General features: G+C 30.2%; 2 protein-coding genes across 9 annotated transcripts in view; one reads left to right on the plus strand and one right to left on the minus strand.

Moving 5' to 3' along the window:
* The window catches only part of LOC108693230 (mitogen-activated protein kinase-binding protein 1), a 49,833-nt gene extending 37,705 nt beyond the window's left edge, over window positions 1-12,128 (plus strand). For 2 of the 4 annotated variants that reach the window (XM_018202055.1, XM_018202057.1), the window contains exons 20-25: window positions 2,001-2,132; window positions 2,587-2,729; window positions 2,862-3,060; window positions 3,128-3,254; window positions 4,671-4,861; window positions 11,694-12,128. In XM_018202055.1, the coding sequence (XP_018057544.1) occupies window positions 2,001-2,132; window positions 2,587-2,729; window positions 2,862-3,060; window positions 3,128-3,254; window positions 4,671-4,861; window positions 11,694-12,064 (1,163 nt within the window). In that variant the 3' untranslated portion in view covers window positions 12,065-12,128. The remainder of the gene's footprint in view (window positions 1-2,000; window positions 2,133-2,586; window positions 2,730-2,861; window positions 3,061-3,127; window positions 3,255-4,670; window positions 4,862-11,693) is intronic. The other 2 variants (XM_018202058.1, XM_018202059.1) reach the window with 2 other exon arrangements.
* LOC108693231 (glycogen [starch] synthase) overlaps window positions 4,703-25,503 on the minus strand; it is a 33,942-nt gene continuing 13,141 nt past the window's right edge. For 3 of the 5 annotated variants that reach the window (XM_018202060.1, XM_018202061.1, XM_018202062.1), the window contains 5 exons: window positions 24,583-24,793; window positions 24,351-24,487; window positions 24,145-24,277; window positions 23,539-23,925; window positions 22,613-23,458 (listed from right to left, as the gene is read on the minus strand). In XM_018202060.1, coding sequence (XP_018057549.1) covers window positions 23,222-23,458; window positions 23,539-23,925; window positions 24,145-24,277; window positions 24,351-24,487; window positions 24,583-24,793 — 1,105 coding nt within the window. In that variant the 3' untranslated portion in view covers window positions 22,613-23,221. Of the gene's footprint in view, window positions 4,772-22,052; window positions 22,483-22,612; window positions 23,459-23,538; window positions 23,926-24,144; window positions 24,278-24,350; window positions 24,488-24,582; window positions 24,794-25,503 lie in introns of those variants that run through there. The other 2 variants (XM_018202064.1, XM_018202063.1) reach the window with 2 other exon arrangements.

Here is a 25,503-nt window from a genome sequence, read left to right on the forward strand (position 1 = left end):
TATTATTATATATTATATATTATTATATATTATTAAGAAATATCAAAGGTAATCGAAGTTTCTGAGATTGTTCAGATCACTATTGTGACTTCCCATAAGGCCGGAAAATCCATCCGCTATTGGCAGAGATTGCAAATGATTTGAAGGCGCAAGATTATTAAAAAGATGGAAACTTATAGTACAATGAGAAATTTTGTAAGATTAAGATTTAGCATTTCTTGATGATATTATTAGTATAGATATTGATAATATAATTGCTGTTAGATTATGAATCGATAGCAGTGTTAAATAAAAAATATACATACACAGGATGTAATTAAAGTAAGATAACAAATACTTCGGTAACAACACTTCGAGGCTGAGCTTTCTATTAAAACTGAAAAAAAGTTCATATGAACATATGTCCACAAATCTACTGTTACTAAGATATATGTCAAAATATTTGCATGGCCCTTACGATTTCCCAATCCTGCAGATTTTTATCTGTGGGAACATTTATGTTTTCATCAATGTAGACTTTAATCTCGATTCAACTTACTCTTCGTTTTTTTCTAGTTCTAAAAATTAGAAAAGTAAGACGAAAAGTAAGTTGAACCGAGATTAAAGTTAATCTACGTTAGTGGAAATGGGTCCTTAGTTTATAAAGTTCTAGTTCAAATGAAGATATGCTATGCCAATCTTATGTTATAGCATCTTTAATGCTTATGCATTCACAATTGTCCCGAGATGTTTGAAAGAGCAATAGTTCATGATTCGATGTGTCCAAGTGTATTGAATTAAATAAAAGACACTCTGAACATTTATTAGAATGAAAAATTGAAAATAAATAAATATTAAATAATAAATATTAATTTTTTATTTTTTCTTATTAATAAACATTTTGAGCTATTTCAGTAACAGTAAGTTTGCAGTCATACATTTATATGAATTTTTTCGTGTTTTGAGGAGTCGGTGACTGAAGTTTGTTACCTTATTTTAGTTACACCTTGTATATACCAACATTTTTTTATGTTTTTATAGTCCAAACTGAAAAATAGAAATAACATAATAGTGATTAATAGTGACTATTTTCTTCTGAAAATATCAATTTTTAACTAATATTTATTATAATTTTAAAACAAAGTATCTTTTTTTATATTTTGAACTATTTATATTAAGCAGAGAGATTTTTTTATCAAAAAGATTCCCAAATAATGCGTTCAGATAGTGCGAAATTGAAATTAACTCCGTACAGTTACATTTTGCAATAATTACTTATTTTTTATTTCCACTGTAACTTTTTCTTGTATTTTAATATGTTTACTTTTTTTCAAAAATTTTCTCTTTCTTTTTGAAATACCTTGTAATTAAATACGAAAGTGAATTGTATCTTGATGAAATATCATAATTAATCGTCTTATTCATTGCCTATGAACAATCGCGCGTTTAATTTTATTTCAAGGCGACAGCATCTTACTTTTCAGTTTGAATGCTTTCCAAGTCATGCGACGACTTTATTAATATTTATATCATTTTCATTTTGCATGGAACCGCACATTGTTTTTCTCATTAAATTACAACATTATCCTTTCCTTTTCGTCATTATTCTGCTTTCTATTGTAATGTCGCGCTATATTTTTTGTGAGAAGTTCCATGTCAAATATCGGTGATATTAATTGTAGAAAATTTGTAAAATCAAACTTATTTTGAACTTGATATTTCTTGTACACATAAAGAAAAAATTATTGAATATATTCTACACACACATACACATACGCGCGCGCACGCGCGCGCGCGTGTGTGTGTGTGTATGTGTTTTTACATATTTATTATAATAAATTAATTTATTTTTACATTGTGTATATATTTTTTATTATTAAAAAATAGTGCTTCTCTCTTATATTGTAATTTATTTATCTTCTTAAAAATAAAGATTTTCTTAATAAACATTTAAAGAAAAGAAATTCATTATGCAAATTTAATAGTAGCGATTAGTGCATGTGTGTGCGCGTTGTCAACAGTTGGCAGTAGTGAGGGGCGAATCTCGTTAAAAATTATTGACAACGAAGAAGAAAGTGGCATGAGACGTGCCTGCTCGTTGAGTGATCTTTCCATCAGTCCTTCAAATAGGTTATTGCATGGCCCTTTACAAGGTATCTTATCTTCTGTTTGGATAATATGTTTGGATAATAATAATATATTCTTATATTCGATGTCATTTTCATTAAAGAAAATTTTTGTTAGTTACAATTATATTTGTCTTTTGCATATTAAAAATATGACAATACACTGTTAGAAATGTAATCACGAGCTTTCTTTACATATAAATGAAGCTCATGGTTATGAATGAAATTAAAAGTAATGAATGATTTAATTGAAAATTAAGTTACAGTAGTTATTTAAATGTAATGAACGTGTACATTAAATTTCATAAATTTTCATGAAAAATGGATTAAATTTTATGTATATGTACACAAATATACTTTTTAGTTATATAATGTCATCAAATTAAATTCAAATTGTGTAACTTAAAAGTTAATGAAATTTAAGAACATTTCTAACAGTGTATCTATGTAATTTCTTTTCCGAATTAATGACAATTAATAGTTTCAGGAAAATTAGGAAATAAAAATGTAAGCGGAGCAGTGAAATTGGGAAGTGTCAATCCTAGCAATCAATTCAGATATATGTCAGGGAAAAATCATTCAACTCATATAACGAGAAGCAGCAGTGTTGGTGTTTTAAATCAAGTATGTTTGCAATGTGTATAAGAAACTACTATAAGAATTGTATGAACACTGAAATCATACATAACGCGCACGCGCGCGCGCGCGCACACATACACACAGTATACATTAAATAAAAATCATTGTCATTTATAGAGTGACTCTGAATCAGACGCTGGTATAACAGGGGGAAGTAGAGGCTGGGGCGGTCACTCCAACAACAAAACAAGTGGTTTGATGAGACCAACGATTAGTTCTCAAAATAAAATCAATCATCAAAATAAATTGACTTCTTCTGGTAACAATATTTCATCAATCTTGAGAAGACGAGGAATGCAAGGAGCTTTCTCAATTGGTATTTAAACTTTATATCAGCAATCAATATTAAAATATTGCTGTTTATTTATATATTTCTTTTACAGTTAATCTAAGTCAAACAGGAAATCAAGAAGATTCGAGTTCAGAGGATACTTCATCGAATGGAAATGGAGGAAAACCGACACTACCACCAAGACCTAGAAGTATCAGTATTGATCATTCCTCTGCTAGGTAAAAATCTGATAACTTTCTTAAACCGCGGTCCGAGTCACATTTACAATACTCATGAGCATTATTTATCTTTGTTTAACATTTGATAAATAACAAAGATAAAATGCTTCTTAAATATCCTAAACGTGAATCGGACTGTAGCCTTAACTTTTAAGAAGGTGTTGGTCAAACATGATGGCTAAACTCCGATGGAATTGCTGTTTTACTAATTTAATTTACAATACATATGCTATTTACAAGACATCTACTCAATACTAGTATTTTACATACTATATCATTACATACGCACATATATACACAATTTGTCAAAAAAGGTAATCTTTTAACGCCACGTTAAGATTAGACAGAGATATTAATATATTTCTTTCTCTATTATCGATTTTGTTAAAACTATTATCCTGCGTGCAAAAGTCGACTCAAATCGTCTCATGATTCTGATTAAAGGATCTCTAGAACGAATTAAATTCGAGTCGAAAAGTCCTTTACTATTTTGCAATTTTTGCAATAGCTAAGATATTAATTATTAAAAATCGCCGAATATTGGTTTTCATTAATTTTTTATTCAAGTACTATTAATTTTACTGAAAAACAAGTGACAAAAATTGAACAAATTAATAAAAATTAAGGCTCAAGTGAAGTAAATCAATTGCATAAAATTGTCTTGAGAACTAGACACAAGATTTTGATGTATATAATATTATTTTATTCGATTAATTGACAATGATTAGACAAACATTTCGATCTTCGCTTGAGATTCTTTTCAATGTATACAATTCAATGAGTTGATAACATATATGTTCCCTTAGTACAAAAATTATTTATTTTCTTCTCATAGAGCTCTAAAAATTATATCACAAAATTTTTCGTCTTATTAAATTATGAATATATTATAATCATATATTATAAAACGAAAATTAGCATTGGATGCTTTCTAATAGGCGACATAAGTAGACACAAACATCATTCTTTCTTGATAAAGAATATCAAAAATAGAACAATTGCATCGACTTATTGAAAGCATTCATTGATTTTCACTTAAAATGTACTGCTATTTTCATTTATACTAGAAAAGAAATGATAAATATTGAAGCTTGCTTTGTAGAAAACGAGCATATAATAATACGTATAAAAAATACACATATATGTACATATATATATAATGCGTCAAAGTGATACTATTTCTCTTGAGTTAAGCAATAATAATGTAATCAGTGAGAGAATTGGTTGGATTAAAATTTTTAAATCAAAACAATGAACTATTAAAACTTGCACAATAGTATTTAATAAAATAATCTTGACAATGTATATTAAAATCAAGTTCGTCAGATAATGTGTACATTAAAGCAGATATTTATTTAAATTACAATAATACAAGCATAAATATAAATTATTTATATATAGTATTTATTTGACTAGCTTAAGTCTACCTGGTACAACAGTAAGAAGATCTGGATCAGCAATCATCACGAATGGCCGGAGTGGTGCTAGCGCAATTGGACAAGACGGAAGTAGGATATCTGCGGCAAGTAAAAATCAATTGGAGCCTAGTCCACACGAATTACCAGTTAAAGATACCGATCGTGCTATCGACGTAACTAGTGTTAAATGTAAGTATACCAAAATTGTTAGTATCATAATTATTTCTCTATTATTAAAAAACATAAATCTACAAAATAATAAGCATTATAATACAATTTTTGAGTGTTCTTCCGAATGAGACATCTTTCCAACTGAGTTGAAACTTTACAGATAATATTGTTTTACAATATATAATGATTATTTATGAGAATTCCATCTTTGAATTTTCTATTGTATAATTTAAAAAGTAAAAAATAATTTAAAAAATTATAGTATGCCAATTGGGAATGACTTCTCCAATTACTTTCACCTTGACATCGTTGTCGAAGTCAGTGATCTCCAAGAAATTTTAGTTGTCGCTCGTCATTTGTTAAAAAGTTATTAACAAAAAAAGTTTAAGAAATAATGTCTTATTTCTGCTATTTACAATATTAATTACTTCCCTGATAAGAACCTTGGACTTCACACACACACACACACACACACACACACACAGCAAGGTTCATTCTCTGCCTAGGACCTTTTCTAGGCACAGCAGGAGGTGAGATGGACTCGCTTCTCATAGAAAATCGGACGCTTCTAGGCAGAGGGGAAGGTGAGGTAGGTCTCACTTCGCGTGGAAAGTTCAACTTTATATAAGATGGAAAGTTGAAGAGTAGATAGGACTACTCAATAGTAGAAAGGCTACTGTTAAGTAGTCCCTAATATTGCATATAGCAGAAAGATGTTATTTCTTAATGTTCTTTGTTAATAACTTTTTAATAGAATAAGAGTTAACTAGTAACAGCTAAAATCTCTGACTTTAGGATCATGATCTTGATAATATTGAACATATATCAACATCAGAGTCGGAAAGATCTTCCTCAGTCGGCATAATAGCTCTCAAATCTTTTGTCGGCACTAATAGAATTAATCATGACTTAGCCAAATTCCTATTATAAATGTTCTAGGTCAGGTTTAATTTTAATTATTAAATATAAAATCTGATGTCACTAATGTATTTATGTATAAAATTATAAATTTCTTCTTTTAATTTTTTTATTATTTAAAATATAGAAAAAACCCAAAGATAGGATTTTTATAAATATTTATTACTATATAGGGTGTCCTAGAATGTCGCTAAATATTTCGTGTGTGGTAGAGCCTAAACTGAGTCGAAAAGTCCTCAACCATTTTCGCAATTTTCGCAATAGTTAACAAGATATTAATTACTAAAAATCGCCAAATATTGGTTTTAAATAATTTTTTACTCAAATATTATCAGTTTTACAGAAAAACAGCAAGACAGAATTATTTATTTTCTGACAAATTATTTATTTTCTTTTTAGAGTTCTGAGAATTTTTCAGAATTTTTTAATACCGTATTTTCTTATGTTAGTAAAAATAGTTGCTAATATACAATATAAGAAAATGCAGTACTAAAAAGTTGATAAAAAATTCTGCAGATTCTTCGAGCTCTATGAGAAGAAAGTAAATAATTTTTGTCGCTTGCTGTTTTCCTGTAAAGTTGATAGTACTTGTAAAAAATTATAATATTTTAAAACCAATATTCTATTATCTTTAAAAATTAATATCTTGTAAAAAAATTAATATTTTAACTATTGCGAAAATTATAAAATAAAAGTAAAAGACTTTTTAACTCTCAGTTTAATTCGTTTCTATCAGCGCACGAAATATTTGGTGGTTATTCTGGGATATTCTGTATATTGTAATAATATTACCTGTAAAGTTTCATCTCAGTTGGAAGAGTGTTTCATTTGGAAGTTCCCAATTTTCTTTCCAATTTGAGATTTATAATTGCAGATTTATAATTGCAGTATTTATACAGGGTTTGCACGATTTCAGACATTTCTGACAATTAAAAGAAAAGATCGGAAGGTGAATATTCATCTGTTTCCTGTAGACAACACATACGTCAAAAGTTAAAAAAATGTTTAACGAAAAAATCAAAATCATCTTGAATTTTTTAAATAATATATAATTTTTTTCTGTAATATAATATTATAAGGGTCTTCAAGATGAAAATTCAACACACTATCGAGAATGTGTGTGAAGTTGGCACTTCATCTTTTGGCACCGCAATAGTTCTATAGTTTCTGATAGGTTTTAGAAATAGTTCCGTTGATTTAGTTAAAAAAAGCCAGTGCTCAGATTAAAAAATTATTTTAAAATACATAAAGACTGTAACTCTGAACAAAACCTGAAGAAAACGTTGAAATTATTATAGAATTATCGGAAAATGTTGGCTGAAACTGATTATTAAGAGGTACTTCACTCTTGATGTGCGGTATCAGAGCGCGGGTTTAATTATTATTTAAAAATACTTAGAGGACGGAATTATTTCTAAAATCTATCAGGAACTACAGAATTATTGTAAGTGCCAATGGAACTTGTATCAAAACTTGGGTGCCAAAAGATGAGATATCAACTTCATACACGTTTATTGAGAATGTCACTTTTATTAATGTTTTATCGATTTTATTGATATTTAATATCAAATATTATTCGCAACATTATTTGTAACAGCAGTACTTACAGCTCTGAATGTACACAGAAGGATTTTCTAACCTATAATGTACGAATAGTTCAAAATTATCTTAGAGATATCTTTAGAAATTATCTTATAAACAGAGGATTTGTTTTTTGTGGCTGAATCAGCGTACACTTTTGGAATTTAAAGTGAGATAAGTGTATGTTTAATATTAATATTAGGCGAAAGCGAATTCTAATGCAAGATTGTCAATAAAAATGACATTCTCGATAGTGCATTGAATTCACCTTGAAAATTCCTATTATGGAAAAAATTGTATGGTCATTTAAAAAATTCAAGATAATCTTGATTGAAAAAAAAAACTTTCTTTTATCTCGCATATTGTAGCCTGCATGAAACAGATGAATATTTAATTTTCAACTTTTTCTTTTAAAGAGATCCTAAAGTCGCCTGTATTATTGGATAAATCATATAATTTTTGTATAACAATTACTTTTTTCCTCTTTTACAAATTTGAAAATCCTTTTCCAGGACTAAAATATACACATTAATACGTATCTATGAAATTTATGCGAGAGAATGTAAAAAAATTTCAAAATTGAGATCTTTATTATTTTTTAGTCCAATATGACACTCTAGAACTGTCATATCGACAGTATTTGTTTCGTATAAAAACCGTGTAATTTATACTTCCACAGACTAATAGCTTGCATGAAAAAACAACGTGGATTTTTTAAAATTGAATTTAGACATCTAATTAAAAAATTTATTGTTATACGAAAAATGTGCAAGTGTGACATGCGTGAATGAGATATTGATGTAATAGTATATAAGGTGTCAGTGACAAATCATCTGTATGTTCTACTTACTCTATGACCAATCTTTAGGATCCTCTTAATTATTGGAAGTGTCTAAAAAAATCATGTAGACCATTACGTTAAATATCTTGTATGCAATCATTATCCATTGATCATCTGTTATTGTATATAGTCAATATCTAATATTATACATATATCCAACATTTTTATTCTTGCAGTAGGCATGGATAAAATAGGTAATTAAAAAAGATATCTAATGATATAATTTTGTTGTATTGGGAGTACAAATTAGTTCGGTCCGTTTCCCTAAAGATGGCTCCAGCTATTGTGAATAGTGACAGCTGATTTTGGCGGTTTCAGAGAGGTTAATCTGCTAATAATATTCAGCTTATATCGCTTTGAGTTTCATACAAAAACTTTGATTTTTACTTTGTTTGAAATGTCGAATTTTGTGTTAACCAAGCAGCATTTGCGGGAGGTTTTGATTTTCTGCTTTAATTGGAAGAAAAGTGCGGCTAAAGCCCCATCGAATGCTCGAAGTTTATGGTAACATTGCTTCAACTGATAAATCATGTAGGGAATAGTTTTGATGCTTCAAGGATGGAGATTTCAGCGTTGAAGACAAGCCTCGCTCTGGACAGCCAAAAAAATTCGAAGACAAAGAATTAGAGGCATTACTCGAAGAAGATCAGAGTCAAACGCAAGAGGAGCTTGTAGAATCATTGAGGGTAACAAGCCGTTTCTGTACGATTGAGAGCCATGGATTCAAAAACAAGGAAATTGGGTACCTTATGAACTGAAACCGAGAGATGTTGAAAGGCGATTTTTCACTTGCGAATAGCTGATTCAAAGACAACAGAGAAAAGGTTTTTTGCATCGGATTGTGATTGGAGATGAGAAGTGGATATTCTACGACCTCAAGAAGAAAAAACTACGCTAAGCTCGGTCAATCGTTGCTATCTCAACATCAACACCACGGTCGAACATTCATGGTTCGAAGATCATGCTTTGTATCTGGTGGGACCCAAAAGGGTCTTGTTTACTATGAGCTGCTGAAACCTGGCGATTCCATTACGGGTGATCGGTATCGACTACAATTGATTCGTTTGAGCCGTGCATTGCGAGAAAAACGGCCGGAACATGAGCAAAGACATGATAAAGTTATTCTTCTTCATGACAACGCTCGGCCTCATGTCGCTAAAGTCGTAAAAAAATATTTGAAAACGCTTAAATGGGATGTTTTACCGCACCCGCCATATTCTCTGGACATTACTCCTGATTACTGGTTGTTCCGAAGGATACAGCACGATTTGGCAAGTCACCGGTTCACTTCTTTCACAGAAATTGAAAATTGGCTCCAAAATTGGATCGCCTCCAAAGACGAGTCATTTTTTCGAGATGGAATTCGAAAATTGCCTGACAGATGGAAAAAAGTAGTAGGTGGCGATGGACAATACTATAATTGATCTGTTCATTCATTTTGTTTTGAAATAAATGCATTTTTGAACACAAAAAAACGGACGAACTAATTTGTATTCCCAATATCTAAAAAGAAATTTCTTACATGTATAAAAAATAAAATTATCGTCGCCACATATAAAATATGGTAGTCCTGGGACAACATTGTATTTCGAAGAATTTTGTGTAAATATTTCTCTCATTCATTAATAAAACTATAATAAAATATAAAATAAGTTTGATTAATTTTACTGACGTATGTGATAAAAATCTTTAAAATATTGTATTGTATTACATTATTATATTTTCATAAATTAAAAAAGAATTAAATTCATGTAGTGTTCCTTGAGCATCGACTAGGCATTCGCATAATTGCTTTTGGTGATTTCTAATGAGTATACTATCTTCGCTGCTTCACCAATCAAAGATGATTTGAAATAACGTTGTATGTTAGATAATGTGATATTAGTATAAATTAATGAATGGAAGATATCGTGAAAGGACATCCACTCGTCATAGTACCCAAAAGATGTCGGTAATACTATCTTGGGCAAATGAATATTTCCATCTGTGCGCGGTCGCGACGTCGAGCTATTTGAAGATGTCGATAACTTGACATTATCTTCACTTATAATTAGCTGTATTACTCAACGCGAAAAATGCAATCTCAAAACCTTTTTTATTCGATGCCTCGTTCTGATCCAACAATTCTAATTCTGATTGTACGGTATCATATTGAGTTGAGCTTATCTAATCGAGCTTTCATGAACTCAATATAATTTTTACCGCGTGCCGCCTTTATATTAGCGCGTTTTCTTTTCAGTAGCATTATCTTTTTTTCGTCGCTCATCTTGATTAATAATTTATGACTAATCTCGTGCTTGGTTATCTTGGTACAACTTACCAAATATTGTGGTTTCTAACTACCGTTGTGTAATATATGCTATTTTGCTGTTATCGAAATCTCCAGATTCTCTATGTCTAATAACTTATTCTTGCGTGCGGATGGTCTAATTGCTTTTAGTATCGAATTTACTATAATATTACTCTTGGTAATTTGGCTCGAAGGACCAATGTTGAGTGTTTCACATAATATACATAGATATGTGTTATCCAGTGATATTTTTTAACGTTTATTAAAATGTGATCTTTACAAAATGAGAACGGAAGTAGTTGCTACTTTCTCTTTATGACTCGATACATAGTACAAATATATATTAATAATATTCTATACAAAAACGAAATCGTACAAAAATTTTATCGACATTTATTAGTAAGAAGCTACCTTATATCTTTGGGCACTATGGTACTCAAAAAATTAGTTCTTGTTTTTGGTTTCTTATGGATTTAAATGTATAAATCATATTGAAGAATACAAAAACTATACGTTTCGCGTTTATCTTAGTGTCCAGGGATATTTTTGAACAAATATCGCATATGAAAATAATAATTTCGTATTTAATCGATCAATCACAATCGAGAAATCATCTGTCATTTTCGTATGCGAAAATTATTCATATGTGCTAAAAAATAGGACCCCAGATCTATTCTTAGAATGTCAACGTTTCGTGAACGTTGCAGTTTAATTCATCAGGATGAGGAATAGTCTAATACTTGATAAACTTTAAGCTTAACTTGTTTCGCGAGACAAATCGCCGCGTTTTTCTGCCAGATTCTTTTGTTTTGAATGAAAACGCATCTAATGAGTATATTTTTATTAAAATTTGAGCTAAGGAAACGATTCTGAATAATAATTTTTTTTTTTATCCTTATCGAGGATTAAGAACATATCGGTGCAGTTTTAAAATCCATTAATCCTATGTATTTATACAATTTTAATTATTTATTGTACACACGTAGTCATCAATACGCAGTCATCAATAGACTGTACAGAGAACTTTTAGAAAAAAAATTTTTTTAATTATATAGTTCAATAGATATCAATTAGCTCAAATGAAATTCGGATTTAAAATCAATGTAACATGCATACCTTACAATACATCATTATTTATTAAATTTATTTTCTCATATATATGATTATTGGATTTATACACATACGTAGTATAAATATAATACTGATATGTATTCTTACAGTGTCCACACAACTATGCAATACGATTGCAGATGAGCTTACACGCACTGCGGACAATGTCGTGCAATTGTACAAACGTTTGACGATAGACAATGACTCATCTACAGCGATCGACCGAGATACAATGCTACGAGGATTGGAATTATCCGTTAATGAAACTATGCGTACTCTACGACTGATTGTTGCTGCTGGTGAGAATGACAATCATGGAAGTGGTGAGAACGCTATCACTAATGAAGCGACAGCAAAGTTTCAAGAATTACTCGCGGGTCAGGATCAGAGCAAGGTAGTCAATATGATGCAGCAATATTCCGAACTGCTCTTAACTATGATGCAACAGAAGATGGGTGGGACTCAATCAAATCACACATAAATTAATCCGTCCATCTAAATTGAAAAAAATAAATATGAATGCCATCTTATTTAATGATATATTCAAATAATACAAAGAATATATCTCGTAGTGTTTTCAAGCATTACATTATTCATAATTTTCTTTAATTTGGAAAAGCTCTTATGTAGTCGCCGTTATTATACTAAATCGTGATGTCAAGCAAGAAATGACATTTTAATTTTTGTTATATGTTGCTATTTGTAAATAAAAATAATTTGGATAAAACAAAATGAAAATACTTGTAAAAATGGATGTTGTCTTTATCCTCCCTAACAGTCAGTAAATAGACAGTCATAAAAGATGTTAAAGGGCACGTGCACGCGTTTACTCAATGCGCATGCGCAGCTTATTTCCATTTTCACTATTCATGTGTTTACAACTATTTACTGACAGTCAATGGGAGAAGAATAGTTTTGATCTATTTTCATAAGTATTTTAAAGCGATTTCATCATTTCTTTTTATCCAAATTGTCTTTACTAATGGCACATAACAAAAATTAACATGTTACTTCTCACTTATTACATCATAATTTCATGACGATGGCGATTACTCAAATATATTTTGCTTTATAAAAATAAAATAAATATGTCGTCGCACACAAAAACTCTATATACATATCGCATAGTTACGAAAAAATTTTTTTCTCCTTTTGCCAATTGTGGATTATATCTGCTTTTGTAATTAATTTTTAAATTCAATATATAATAAATTAGTAGATGTAACATGACATACATCGAAATTCATTATCATCGTTTTTATATTCTATATATGTGAAATATAAATTATATATTTTCAATTATTAATAGATATTAAAATTAGTCTACGCCACTACTACGTTTACCTAGATAAATTGCGAGATGAATAAGTAAATATCGTAGAGTGTTTAAATGTACGTATAGAACCGATTGTAACGACCTCATCCATTTGTATTTTGAAGCCATATATCATGAAATGCCAATTAACTAAGACTAATAGAATAATTTTTAACAAATATATACAAATATACATTGAGCGATATTAATACAATAATATAGTAGTGCTCTTATTATATAACCAAAGGTTATCTATATTAACGGTCTAAAGAAGGAATATCTTTTTTCCTTCACTATCAAAGCTTTGCAGAAAATTATAAAAAATATGCAAAATGAAACTTGCCAGTATAAAATAAAAATCTAAAAATCTCTATAAAAATCTCTATAAGTTTAGTCATTGTATTAAGTGTTAAATCAGGCTCAAGTAGTCAGATTTGATAATGTAATGACTAAAAATGTATAGTTAGATGATAAAGATTTGCCAATATTTTAATAAAATTTTATATTTTAAAATGTGAATTACAGAAGTATATTATTTTATTTAAGATTATTAGTTATCTATGTTGACGATAAATTATATAATTTTAATATAGATTCTTAAACTTCTTTTTTAATAATGGATTGAATTGAAAAAATGAAATTTATATCATTCATTCATAATTAAGCATAATATATATTACAGTTTTATATATATATTGTATATGATATTACAATAACTGTATTTCACCACGTATTAATATACTTGCATATTTTTTTACATAAACATATTGAAAAAAGTTATAATTTCACATTGTCAATTCAAAATTGTTCTGCTCATAGCAAAAAATATATCTCAAGGAATTTTGCCGAATTATATCGCATAATCAAAGTATTAAAATTACGTATTACTATTGTAATATTCCTTTTTTCTATATATTTTTATTATATCTTTTAAGAGGATTGGACAGTCAAATCGCTTAAAAATAAAAATTTTGTTGTAAGTCAATTGCATAATACACACACATATATACACGCACGCACGCACGCACGCACGCATGCGCGCGCACGCACACACACACACACACACACACACACACACACACACACACACACACACACACACACACACACACACACACAATGAAAGAAAACCCAGATTTATTCTTTTATTCAATGTTTATTATCAGTATATATAGTTTGAGAAAAAACACTGGTAGATATTATCGACTCGCGTAAAGGAGCATGGTCGGTCTCGCGCTATGACGTCGTTGCATTTAGCTTAGAGCCGAGACACTACGTGTCTCTAGATATATAGGATATCTCAGAAACTACAAATATTTCATATGCAGATAGAGCAATTAAACTGAATCAAAAAGTCCTTTACCATTTTGCAATTTTCACAATAGTTAACAAGATGTTAATTAATAAAAATCGCCGAATACTGATTTTTAATAATTTTTTATTTAAATACTATTAACTTATAGAAAAACAGCAAGAGACAAAAATTGTTTATTTTCTTCTCATAAAGTTATGAGAATTTTTTCAGAATTTTTTAGTACGCATTTTCTTATGTTGGTAAAAAAAGTCCCCAATAAAAAAATACAGTATTAAAAAGTTGATAAAAAATTCTGAAAAAATTCTTAGAGCTTTACAAAAAGAAAATAAATAGTTTTTATCTCTTATCGTTTTTCTATAAAATACTATAGATAATATTTGAGTAAAAAATTATTGAAGACCAATATTCGGCAATTTTTAGTAATTAGAACATCTTGTTAATTATTGTGAAAATTCCAAAATGATAGAGGACTTTTCAAGTTTAGTCCGCTATATCTACACACGAAATATTTGGCGATCATGCTGGAACACCCTGTATATGTGTGCATGCGTGCGTATGCGTGTGTGGTGTGTATATATAATACAAGGCAAGTCAATAAATTTTTAGAAAAACATAGTAAAATTCAGTTTGATACACTTGATCTAACGATTCTTCATTTTTTTCAAGTCGAATAATATGATTTGACAATCCTTCAAAATAAGCCTCTGTTTCGGCGATGAGCTGCTCTCTGGTGGTGAATCTCTTTCTTCCGAACCATTTCTTCAGATTTGGAAACATGAAATAATCGCAAAGAGCTAAATCTGGAATATGCTGGATGCAATTCGTAGCGGAATTCGTTGAATTTGGCCATCGGTGCCGGGCACGTGTAAACTCGTGTATTGTCTTGATGGAAGAGCACTTTCTTCTGCGCCAAAGAGGAACGTTTTTTTCTTTAAAATGTTGAAATAAGGCTGCATAGTAATCGCCATTGATCGTTTGCTTCGATGGGAGGTAATCGATATGAATTACCGCGTGCATCCCAAAAAACTATGGCCATCATCTTTCCAGCCGACTTTATGGTCTTCGTCTTCTTCTGGTTCACCCGATGAAGTCCATTGTTTTGACTGTTCCTTCGTCTCGGGTGTGAAGTAATGGATCCATGTTTCGTCCACAGTAATGAATCGACGCAGAAATTCTGAATTACATTGAACATCTCCAAACATTGTTGATTTTGAAATCGTCACACAGTCGCGCTTATAGTCCACAGCGAGTAAACGCGGCATCCAACTTGCTGATAGCTTTTTCATATCAAATTGTTCGTGTAAAATTGAAATCACTGTGTCATATGATATGCCTGTGGCAACAAGATCGCGTTTCATCATTGATCTTGTACTTTCATCATCGATCAGTCAAAACAATATCGTGGACTTTATCAATGATTTCTGGCATAGCAGCCTCAATTGGATGTCCCAAACGAGGTGCATCACATGTAGATGTATGACCACGATTAAATTCATTCACCCAATTATATACAGTCATAAACGCTGGTGCAGATATGTTATAAACATTATCCAACTTGGCTTTGATTTCTTTCGGCGTTAAATCTTTCATATGTAGATGTTTGATTACTGTACGAAACTCGTTTTTTTCCATTTTGCAAAAAATACAAAGGTTGTTCGCTTTAATCGTCTACAGAAATGAAACCACGATGAATTCCGCTCAAAATTTGACAATAATCAGCTGAGAGATGCTACTTGTTAAAAAGTGACTGCGAGTGCCCTCTGACATAAATGTTTTAACTGACATAAATGTTTTTTTAATACAAAAGTTTTATAGTTCGTATGAACAAAAAAGCGACATTCTATTTTCTAAGAATTTATTGACTTGCCCTCATATATATTTTTTAATGTGCGACAAAGGGACCATATGAGAATTTGAGAAAAAAATTGTTTAGTCTTATATCGATACAGAGTTTAAAAAGTGAAATATTAACATTTTTATTGCGAGATATTCGTTAGATTCATAAGCTGCGTTCAATAAAAAATTGATCAGTGAGTGCTCAATAATTCTTTAATTGGTTTCTACACGCGAAGAATAAAAAATAAAAACCAATCTATTAAAAAATTACTGAACGTTCACTCATTAGTTTTCTCTGTTGCATAACAATAGTTTCCAATCAAATTAAAAAAAAAAGAAAATAATCGAAACATAATTATTAAAATGGCGGTAAAAACGATGATTTTTTTCAAATAATTTTTTAATGAAAAACGTAATGTTTTTTTAAATTCGAATTTTTACTTATCGGAAGTTACGTTTAGCGGGAATTGATACATGTTTTACACAATCTAAATTTTTTTCAAATTAACCTGAATCGTCTGTTTGTAATTAGAGCAAAAATCAAGAAAAAGGTTTCGAGAAAAAAAACGCTTTTAAAATTTCGAAAATTATATAATTTATATATAATTTATATATAATTTATATACAATTACTAATATAGCAAAGTTATAAGATGTTTCTAGGACATCGTTCCTGTTCATTATTTATACATTGTAATAGAAAAAGTGAGTCCTTTTACTATATATATATTTTATATTGTAATAGAAAAAGTGAGTCCTTTTACTATAGCTCCTTTTTGATGGCCGACTCTCGATTATCTGCAGATGAACGAAATCGAATTCGTATGTCGCTCGACTCTTTCAGCTGCCAAATCGATAATTTTGCGATTTTTGACTGTCTAATCCCCTTAAGATGATGCTGGAATGACGGTCGAACTTGATCGATGTCAATAATACAGACTTTTTCAAATCTCCTAAGTAGTCATTATATATTGAATTATGCCATCAGAAGCGAGAAATGTTAATTTTTGCTATTTAATAAATAAAAACAATTTGGATAAAATAAAATATAGGGATGCATCGGATATCCGGAAAGTATCCGGTATTATATGGCATTTTTTTACTATCCGACCGGATAGCCGGATATCACTATTATCTAGGGAGGTATCCGATTGAAATTTGATATCATTAAATTGTTGATTTTTTCTTATATAAATGTTCTAGAAATAAGTATGCATATTCATGATGCTATAATATCTTATACATTGTCACAAAATTACAATCTTTTACAAGGCTTTTTTTTTTAGAAGATATTTTCTCAGAACCCGATTGGATACCGGATATTCGATGTTACATTTTGCTCGAATATCCGATATTTGGTAATTTTACCCCTAATAAAATGAGATCATTTTTGGGAGTACAAATAAGTTTCCGCCGTTTTTTATCAAAAATTAAGCATTTATTGTGAAAGAACGGTACATAATGTTTTATTCAAAGTAATGGCCATCGCTAGCCACTACTTTTTCCCATCTTTCTGGTAGCATGTGGATACCGCATTGGAAGAACGCTTCATCTTTTAAGGCTATCCAATCATTGATACAATTTTTGGTATCTTCATATGATGTGAAGTGCTGCTCAGATAGGCCATGCGTCATCGATCGGAACAAGTGGTAATCGGAAGGAGCAATGTCTGGAGAATACGGCGGGTGGGGTAGAACTTCTTATTTGAGTGTTTCTAAGTAGGTTTTGATCGGCGCTGCAACATGTAGTCGAGCATTATCATGCAGGAGAATAATTTTTTGTCATGCCTGGAGTAGTAGTGGGCGCGTTTTTCTTTGAGTGCTCGGCTCAATCTCATCAATTGTGTTCGGTAGAGAGCCTCAGTAATGGTCTCATTCGGTTTGAGCAACTCATAATACACGACACCAAGCTGATCCCACCAAATACATAACATGAGCTTTTTCCATGAATATTCGTCTTGGCTGTCGATGTTGAAGCATGGCCAAGTGACTAGGTCCCCATGATTTCCTCTTCTTTGGGTTATCGTAGTGGATTTTTCATCACCAGTGACTATACAATGCAAAAAAACCCTTTCGTTTATGTCTGGCAAGCAGCATTTCACATGTGAAAAATCAGCGTTCAACATTTCTCGATTTCAATTCATATGGAACCCAATTCCCTTGCTTTTGAATCATTCCCAATGATTTCAAACGATATGAAATTGTTTGTTGAGTCATTCCTAATGTAAATGCAAGTTCTTTTTGCGTTTGACACGAATCTTCATCCAATTCCGCATCGTCGTACACTTTCGGCCTTCCGCTACGTTCTTTGTCTTCGACGTCAAATTCACCGTTTTTAAACTTTTGAAACCACTCACGACAACTTCTCTCACTTAAGGCAGCATCACCATATGCTTCTACAAGCAATCTATGAGCCTCAGCTGCAGATTTCTTCAAATTAAAGAAGTAAATCAAAAGTTCCCGCAAATGACGCTTATTCGGCTCAAAACTCGACATTTTCATACAAAAAAAAATATATGATGCTGATACAAAATCGCTAATATTTCAAGGTTATGGTATTGCCGGATGTCCAATCTTACGATATGTCGTTTCATCAAACAATTTTAACTATACTTTATTAGTGGCGCCGTCTTTTGCAAACGGCGGAAACTTATTTGTATTCCCAATAAAATATTTGTGAAAATGAACAAAAACTATCCCTCGTGACAGTCAATAAATAATCGTAAAAAATGATGAAAGGTACGTGTAAGTGAAAACAGATTACGCATGTGTATTGAATAAAAGCATCACGTGTCATCTTTTATCACTTTTTACAATTATTTACTATCAGGAGGATAGTCTATGAGTATAGCTTTCATCCATTTTTACAATCGTTTTACAGAGTGTTTTAAAACGTTCTCATCATTTCGTCTTATCTAAATTATTTTATTTACAAATGGTACGTAATAAAAATTAATATCATTTCTTGTTTCTAAGTCAATTCAATGTGGCTGTATGATGACTACTCAGGAGCATATAAGGATATATAATATACAAACTTGCATAGCCGCAACAAACATATGCATAAAGAAAATTATCCAATCATATTTTACGCAATGCAATTTTGTAAGAGAAATGCGATTGGATAATTTTCTATATGCATATTTATGCAGCTATGCAAGTTATGTGAATATACATAAAGGCAGGAGCACAAACTTTTGCACAACGCATAGTATATAAGCGAATCAATCAATTAGAATCCTTCTTTTTTCTCCCATTTTCTGGAAAAAAATTTTGATTGGTTGATTTTCTTGTGCACTATGTGTTATGCAAAAATCTGTGCTACGGCCTTTAAATGAGAAGCACAGATTCTTACATAAGAAAATCAATTAAAATTCTTCATTTCCTTCTTTTCCATGAAATAATTTCCTCTTCTAATTGATTCATTTTCTTATGTGTTATGCAAGAGTCTATGCTCTCCTATAGACTTCTATATATTACACTAGACCAGCTAACTCTGTCCCTTTAACTGCTGCCAACAATTTTCTTAAAATATACGCATTCTCAAAATAAAACTCATGCCAGTTTAATCAACAGAAAGATATACGACGTCTTGAACCAATCACAGAGAGGCATACATCTTGAATCACAAAGTGATGTGACCTATTGGTATCTCTTTTTTGTATGTGCGGTCACGTGACGACTTATTCTGCGCATCTAATGAGTCTTCTACAATAAACCATTAGTATCATAAATCAGAAGTCAGAAGCTAAAAATTGACAATCACAGTCGTCAATTTTTAGCGTCAGACTTATGACTAATGGTTTATTATAAAAGGCCCATAAAATGGGGAGCACAGATTCTTGCATAACGCCTAATACATAAAGCATAAGAAATTCAATCAGTTCTTTATTTCATGGAAAAGAAAGAAACAGAAGACTTTAATTGGTTTATTTTCTTGTGCATTATGTTATGCATTATGCAAGAGTCTGTGCTCTCTGCTTATCCACACAAACTTGTATAGCCACATAAAGAAAATTATCCAATCACATTTTATATGCGATTTTAAAAGAGAAATGTAATTGAATAATTTTTTTATATTTATATATTTATGCGGCTATGCAAGTTTGTGTGGTTATACCTTAATTCGTGCAGGCAGCACTTTTATGTAAGAAAATGTGAAGAATTAGCAGTCTAATGTAATATACAAGTCTATGTGCTTTCTGCTTTAATTTCAAATTAAAAATTTTTATAATAGTAACATCTTTAATTCATTTCTTACATTTCGTTCTGTCTTACTCAAACGTATACATCTGTCCTTATCTGCATAACATATTGCTACATTATCTCTTGTAAGATCGAGCATTTTTTTTGCTGAACATAATTTGACACAATTACTGTTTTATTTACTATTCTGAGTCTTCGCTGAGCATATGTATACATAAATTTGCAAATTAATATTTTTTTTAAGCTATTAATCTTAATTTCATAAACTTAGTATTGTTTCGTTCACCTAATTTGACGGGTAGTGCAATGTCGCTTTTTTGTTCATACGAACTATAAAACTTTTGTATTAAAAAAACATTTATGTCAGTTAACAGCTCTATGAGTTGAAAAATAAATAAGGTTTTAACTTTCTTCAATCTTAATATAAAGCCCACTGCACTACTTCAATTTTGCGTCTATTTTAATCCTGTAAAAGAACTTTTTATTCTGTTCAGTCAATTCGGAGATTTATGATATCAATCTGCAATGTTGCGACAATTTGATCACTCCAGTATCCCTCACCGTTCTTTCTACTTAATTCATAAGAGTGCCATTTAAATTCAAATGATGGTCATTCAAGTACATATTATATTATTAATTTATCGCTTACAAAGATATTAATGTTCATTATGAATATTTGAATTACATTTTTAACATCATATTTATGACTGGAAGACATGAATGGTAATTGAAAATCAATTATTGAATTTTACTGAACATATGAGTGACATCCATTATTTTTTTGTGGCATACACAAATGCTTCTTTTTTATTTATAATTGAAAAAATAAAAATTTTGAATTTAGAATTATTTTAAAATGATATGCTATTTATACGTAATTGATACTAAAAGAATTAATACTAGAAATTAAAATATTTTGTAATTAGTATTAATATTTTTAACGTTATTTATTAGTATAGTATTTTTAACATTATCTATTAGTATAAAAAAACATAGATAAATACGAATATAGAATCTCATAGCATATATGATGATAATTAACTAGCGTCATGCGAAAGCCATTCCAAATTATCACTCTTTTTTGTTGTATTTATTAATAAATTAAGATGTAATTACTAATTATTTAAAATTATAATCATTTTGTACACTATTTCTATTTGTTACAGAAAACTGTAGTGTTATTAACTGTTATTGTTATTAACTCTGTAATATATTGTACTGCTTCTGTAATGTATAAATATTTATTCAAAAATTTATAATATAGTAAATAATTTGTTATTATAAGTGCCAAATTCCTCATAATCATATTGCAAAAAATGTAACTTATTGTTAGTTATTTCATTTTGTATATTATGTTATTATGAAGTAAAATTTTCTATTCTATCGTTGAATTGTCTTCTATTTATTGTAGCAATTTTTTATCTATTTGCATTTTTAATAAAATTTTTGCAATATATGTATGTATAATTTTTGCAATATATGTATGTATAATTTTTGCAATATATGTATGTATAATTTACTTCGAATGCTGCTTCTTGCCACATATAAATAATGTGAATACATTGCAAGGATTAAGTAACTCAAATGACAGAAACTTTTATTAAAAAATTCTAATTCTATAATAAAAATAAATTACATTTTTCTATACAACAATAATATATTCTTTTTACAATGTAATTACAGATGTATATTGAATTCATTGATTGTGTGATCATATTACTATACGTACAAACACAATTAATACATAATGTATTGCGAACATACATTTTTTACATATCTTCCTTTTTTTATATATTCTAATCTTCAAAATATTAGAATAAGCAAAATGATTGTTGATTGTCATATAATGAAAAGTTTGGATCTGCTTAATGAAATAAATTGCTCAATTAACAAATAAAACATAAATCGGCGATCAATAAAGCTCGAATAAAGCAACGAGTAAGTTACTAATTACTGCATATATCTTTACTTACTAACTATTCTCTTTTGTTCTTTGCACGGCAGTGAAAAATAATAAACAATAAAGAAACATTCATAATTGTATTTAAGACTTTAAATATGTAGATATACACATATATATTTTATAGGAATTAACTAATATTTTGGCAACGCTGTATTATGTGTGCATCCCATAAATTATCTTGAAATTTATTGCACATGATTTCTTCTTGTTCTTAGTATTCTTGATCTCTGTATTTACCTTCCATTTGATTGTCGTAATTCTTCTAGCTACGGTATGTGTGAATGATATATTATTTTTATACATATGGTGTGTGTGTGTGTGTGTGTGTGTGTGTGTGTGTGTGTGTGTGTGTGCGCGCGCGCGCGCGCGCGCGCGCATACATGTATACATGTATACAGAGTGTCCGACGGGTAATGACCACATAATCTCTCGTGAGCAGGTAGAGCAGACTAAACAAAGTCAAAATGTCCTCTGTACTATTTTGCGATTTTCGCAATAGTTAACAAAATATTGATTTCTAAAAATCGTTGAATAGTACGGCCTATTGCTAAGCACAAGCGCAATGAGATACGACTATTCATCGTCGTAGTTTGCTAGACATACGAAAAGTTGTTTACTATAAACAGCTTTGGCAATGCATGAGCAGCAAAAGAAGCATCTCGTGCTGGATGGTATCGCGCTGTGCGCTTGCTTTGATGGTAGGCTGGGTGTATTTATTCGGCAATCTTTGGAAATTAATGAATGCTTTCCAACAAGGACGTAGTCACTGTAACTCAATGAATCATTACATCTTTGTTATTTGCCTATGTTAAACAAGGATGAAACGATTCACTGCGTTACACAACGTTTGACTGTGTCCTTGCTGGGAAGCAAGGACACCTAATGTATCGTAATTATTGTAAAATTGTAGAGAACTTTTTTACTCGGTCTGTTTTACGAGATTATGCGATCATTATTGAACATTCTGTATATGTGCGCGCGCGTGTGTATTACGTTATACAATATTTATAAATTGAAGTTCAGATTATTTATTTTTCTTACCTCTTTTTCATCATCAACTTCATCCTCGTCATCTGAACCATGTACAGAAGCGGCCGGTGTCGTATGTCGTGAAGATAATGGAGATGGCGGTTCACTGATTGGTCTGGGATAATTAAATCGACCAACCCCACCCTCTGCATATTCTGACGCTAGTTCTGAATACAATGTGGTTAACGCCTTTATTCTTGCTTGACGATAATACTATGGAAAACATAAATATAGAAGATATAAAAGATACAAAATAAATAATTCAAAAAAAATATGAGATATGCATGTCTTACAATGCCAAGATTTCGCCAATCGAGGAGATCACTAAGACGTTCTGTACGATTTCTTTGAATGATACGTTGACGACGGCTAAGTCGTGCGAAATCAAACATATACTGAGCAAGCTGTTGAACACTTGCTTCTAAACCAATAAAACGCCTATCGACAATGTAAATACCATAGCTCATCGGATCTGCTATATGCTCCTGCATAAAACATCCAAATCCTGATAAGTTAGTAGTAATGCTGGGTATTCCCATAACTGTGCATTCAGCTGGTGTATAACCCCATGGTTCATAATATGAAGGAAAAACACCTAAATGACATCCTCTAACAAATTCCTCATAATCAAGACCAAATAGTGGATTTGTCGAAGATAAAAATTCTGGATGAAATACCATCTATAAATAATACATATTAATTATATAAGCATAATATTGATTATGTATTAAGTCTGATTATTGTTGTATAAACAGTTTCTGGGTTGAAATCTGATATTTCCTGCTCTTATTGCCTATACTTTTCAATTGTGCAATAGGTTTTAATCTCAGTGCTTAATTTAAACCCTATACAATACGTGTGTGTGCAAGTCACGTATTTGCAAGTGTCATTACATATACCTTAACACGATCATGGACAGTGTTGAAAAGATTACATCTTCTAATGGCATTTAACACCGGATCATTCCAATCATCAACAACATTATGTGTCGTAATAGGTGGTAATCCATTTCTTTGCAGAGCATATAAACATCTGTAAAATAAATGGAATATCAAGTAAATCAAGATTAGTCACAGAATATTAGTTTGATTATTTTTTGAAAAACCGTTTTATTTTAATAGTATCCTCTTTCTCCAACAAGTCCTGAGCTTCAGGCATGCGACCAGAGAGACATAATTCATACATTCGTTTCCCTATTTTTTGCTGTATATCATTGATAGTATCTCGTAAAGATTTTGTTACCTGAAATAGTAATTTGACAAGACATACACACACACATATTAATAATTATTATTTCAAATATTAAACTAATATTGCATAAAATAATAATGACTCACAGCATGACCACGGAGAGACTCGACATTAAAGTTATTAGTTCTTGCAGGAAAAATAAGGAAAGCAACCACTGTTAAATCAGGTCTGGACGTTTTTAAATAATGATTTAATCTGGCCAGAGCTTCTATGAATATATCAGCTCCTTTATTTCCAAATTCATATCGACCAGCGGTAAAGAAATATAATGTTTTGTCTAAATCAAAATCATAATGTCTGCGAACATATATAAGTTTGAATATTGTATGAGAGATATATCTATAAGATAAATCGTAAAAAACAGAACACCAAATATTTCTATTAGATTTAAAGATAGAAGAAAACATTTCAGAAAAATTGCATTAAATACAAATCGCTCTTTCCTTAAAATTATTTTCAAGATCATTTTGAAGTTATTAATGTTTTTTAAAATTATATGTTTCTAATTTGATAGTATTATAAAACAAACATAATATGTCTGTGTCTTTCAAATGACTTTGAATGTGAAAATTTTCAAAGTAAGTATGTATCAAACATCTAACTTTTGGTACAGTATAACGTTTCTCTTAGATTTTTTTCTACTTTTGAATTTAACATAAAATAAATATTTAGATGTTCCTAACAATAATCAAGAGATTAATGAGTCAAGCTCAATGGTCGCTAAATAATCTTTTTACAAATTATTTATTGATAAAACAATATAATCAATGCTCTAAGCGTAATCAAACATTTCAAAGACTACAATATCGCAACATGTTTTCTATTAAAAAGTCATTCTTAATCTGTTGAAACCATTTTACGATATTAATAATAAGAATCTTATTTAAATATATGTGAGAACACAATCAATAAGAAATTAAATGCCTATAACGGTAGAAGCTGAATCTTTAATGCTTAAATAATTAAAATGTGAATTATATATATTATGAATTATATATATATTATAT

Source organism: Atta colombica, unplaced genomic scaffold (genome assembly GCF_001594045.1).
Source record: "Atta colombica isolate Treedump-2 unplaced genomic scaffold, Acol1.0 scaffold89, whole genome shotgun sequence".
In the NCBI taxonomy this organism is placed as follows: Eukaryota; Metazoa; Arthropoda; class Insecta; order Hymenoptera; family Formicidae; genus Atta; species Atta colombica.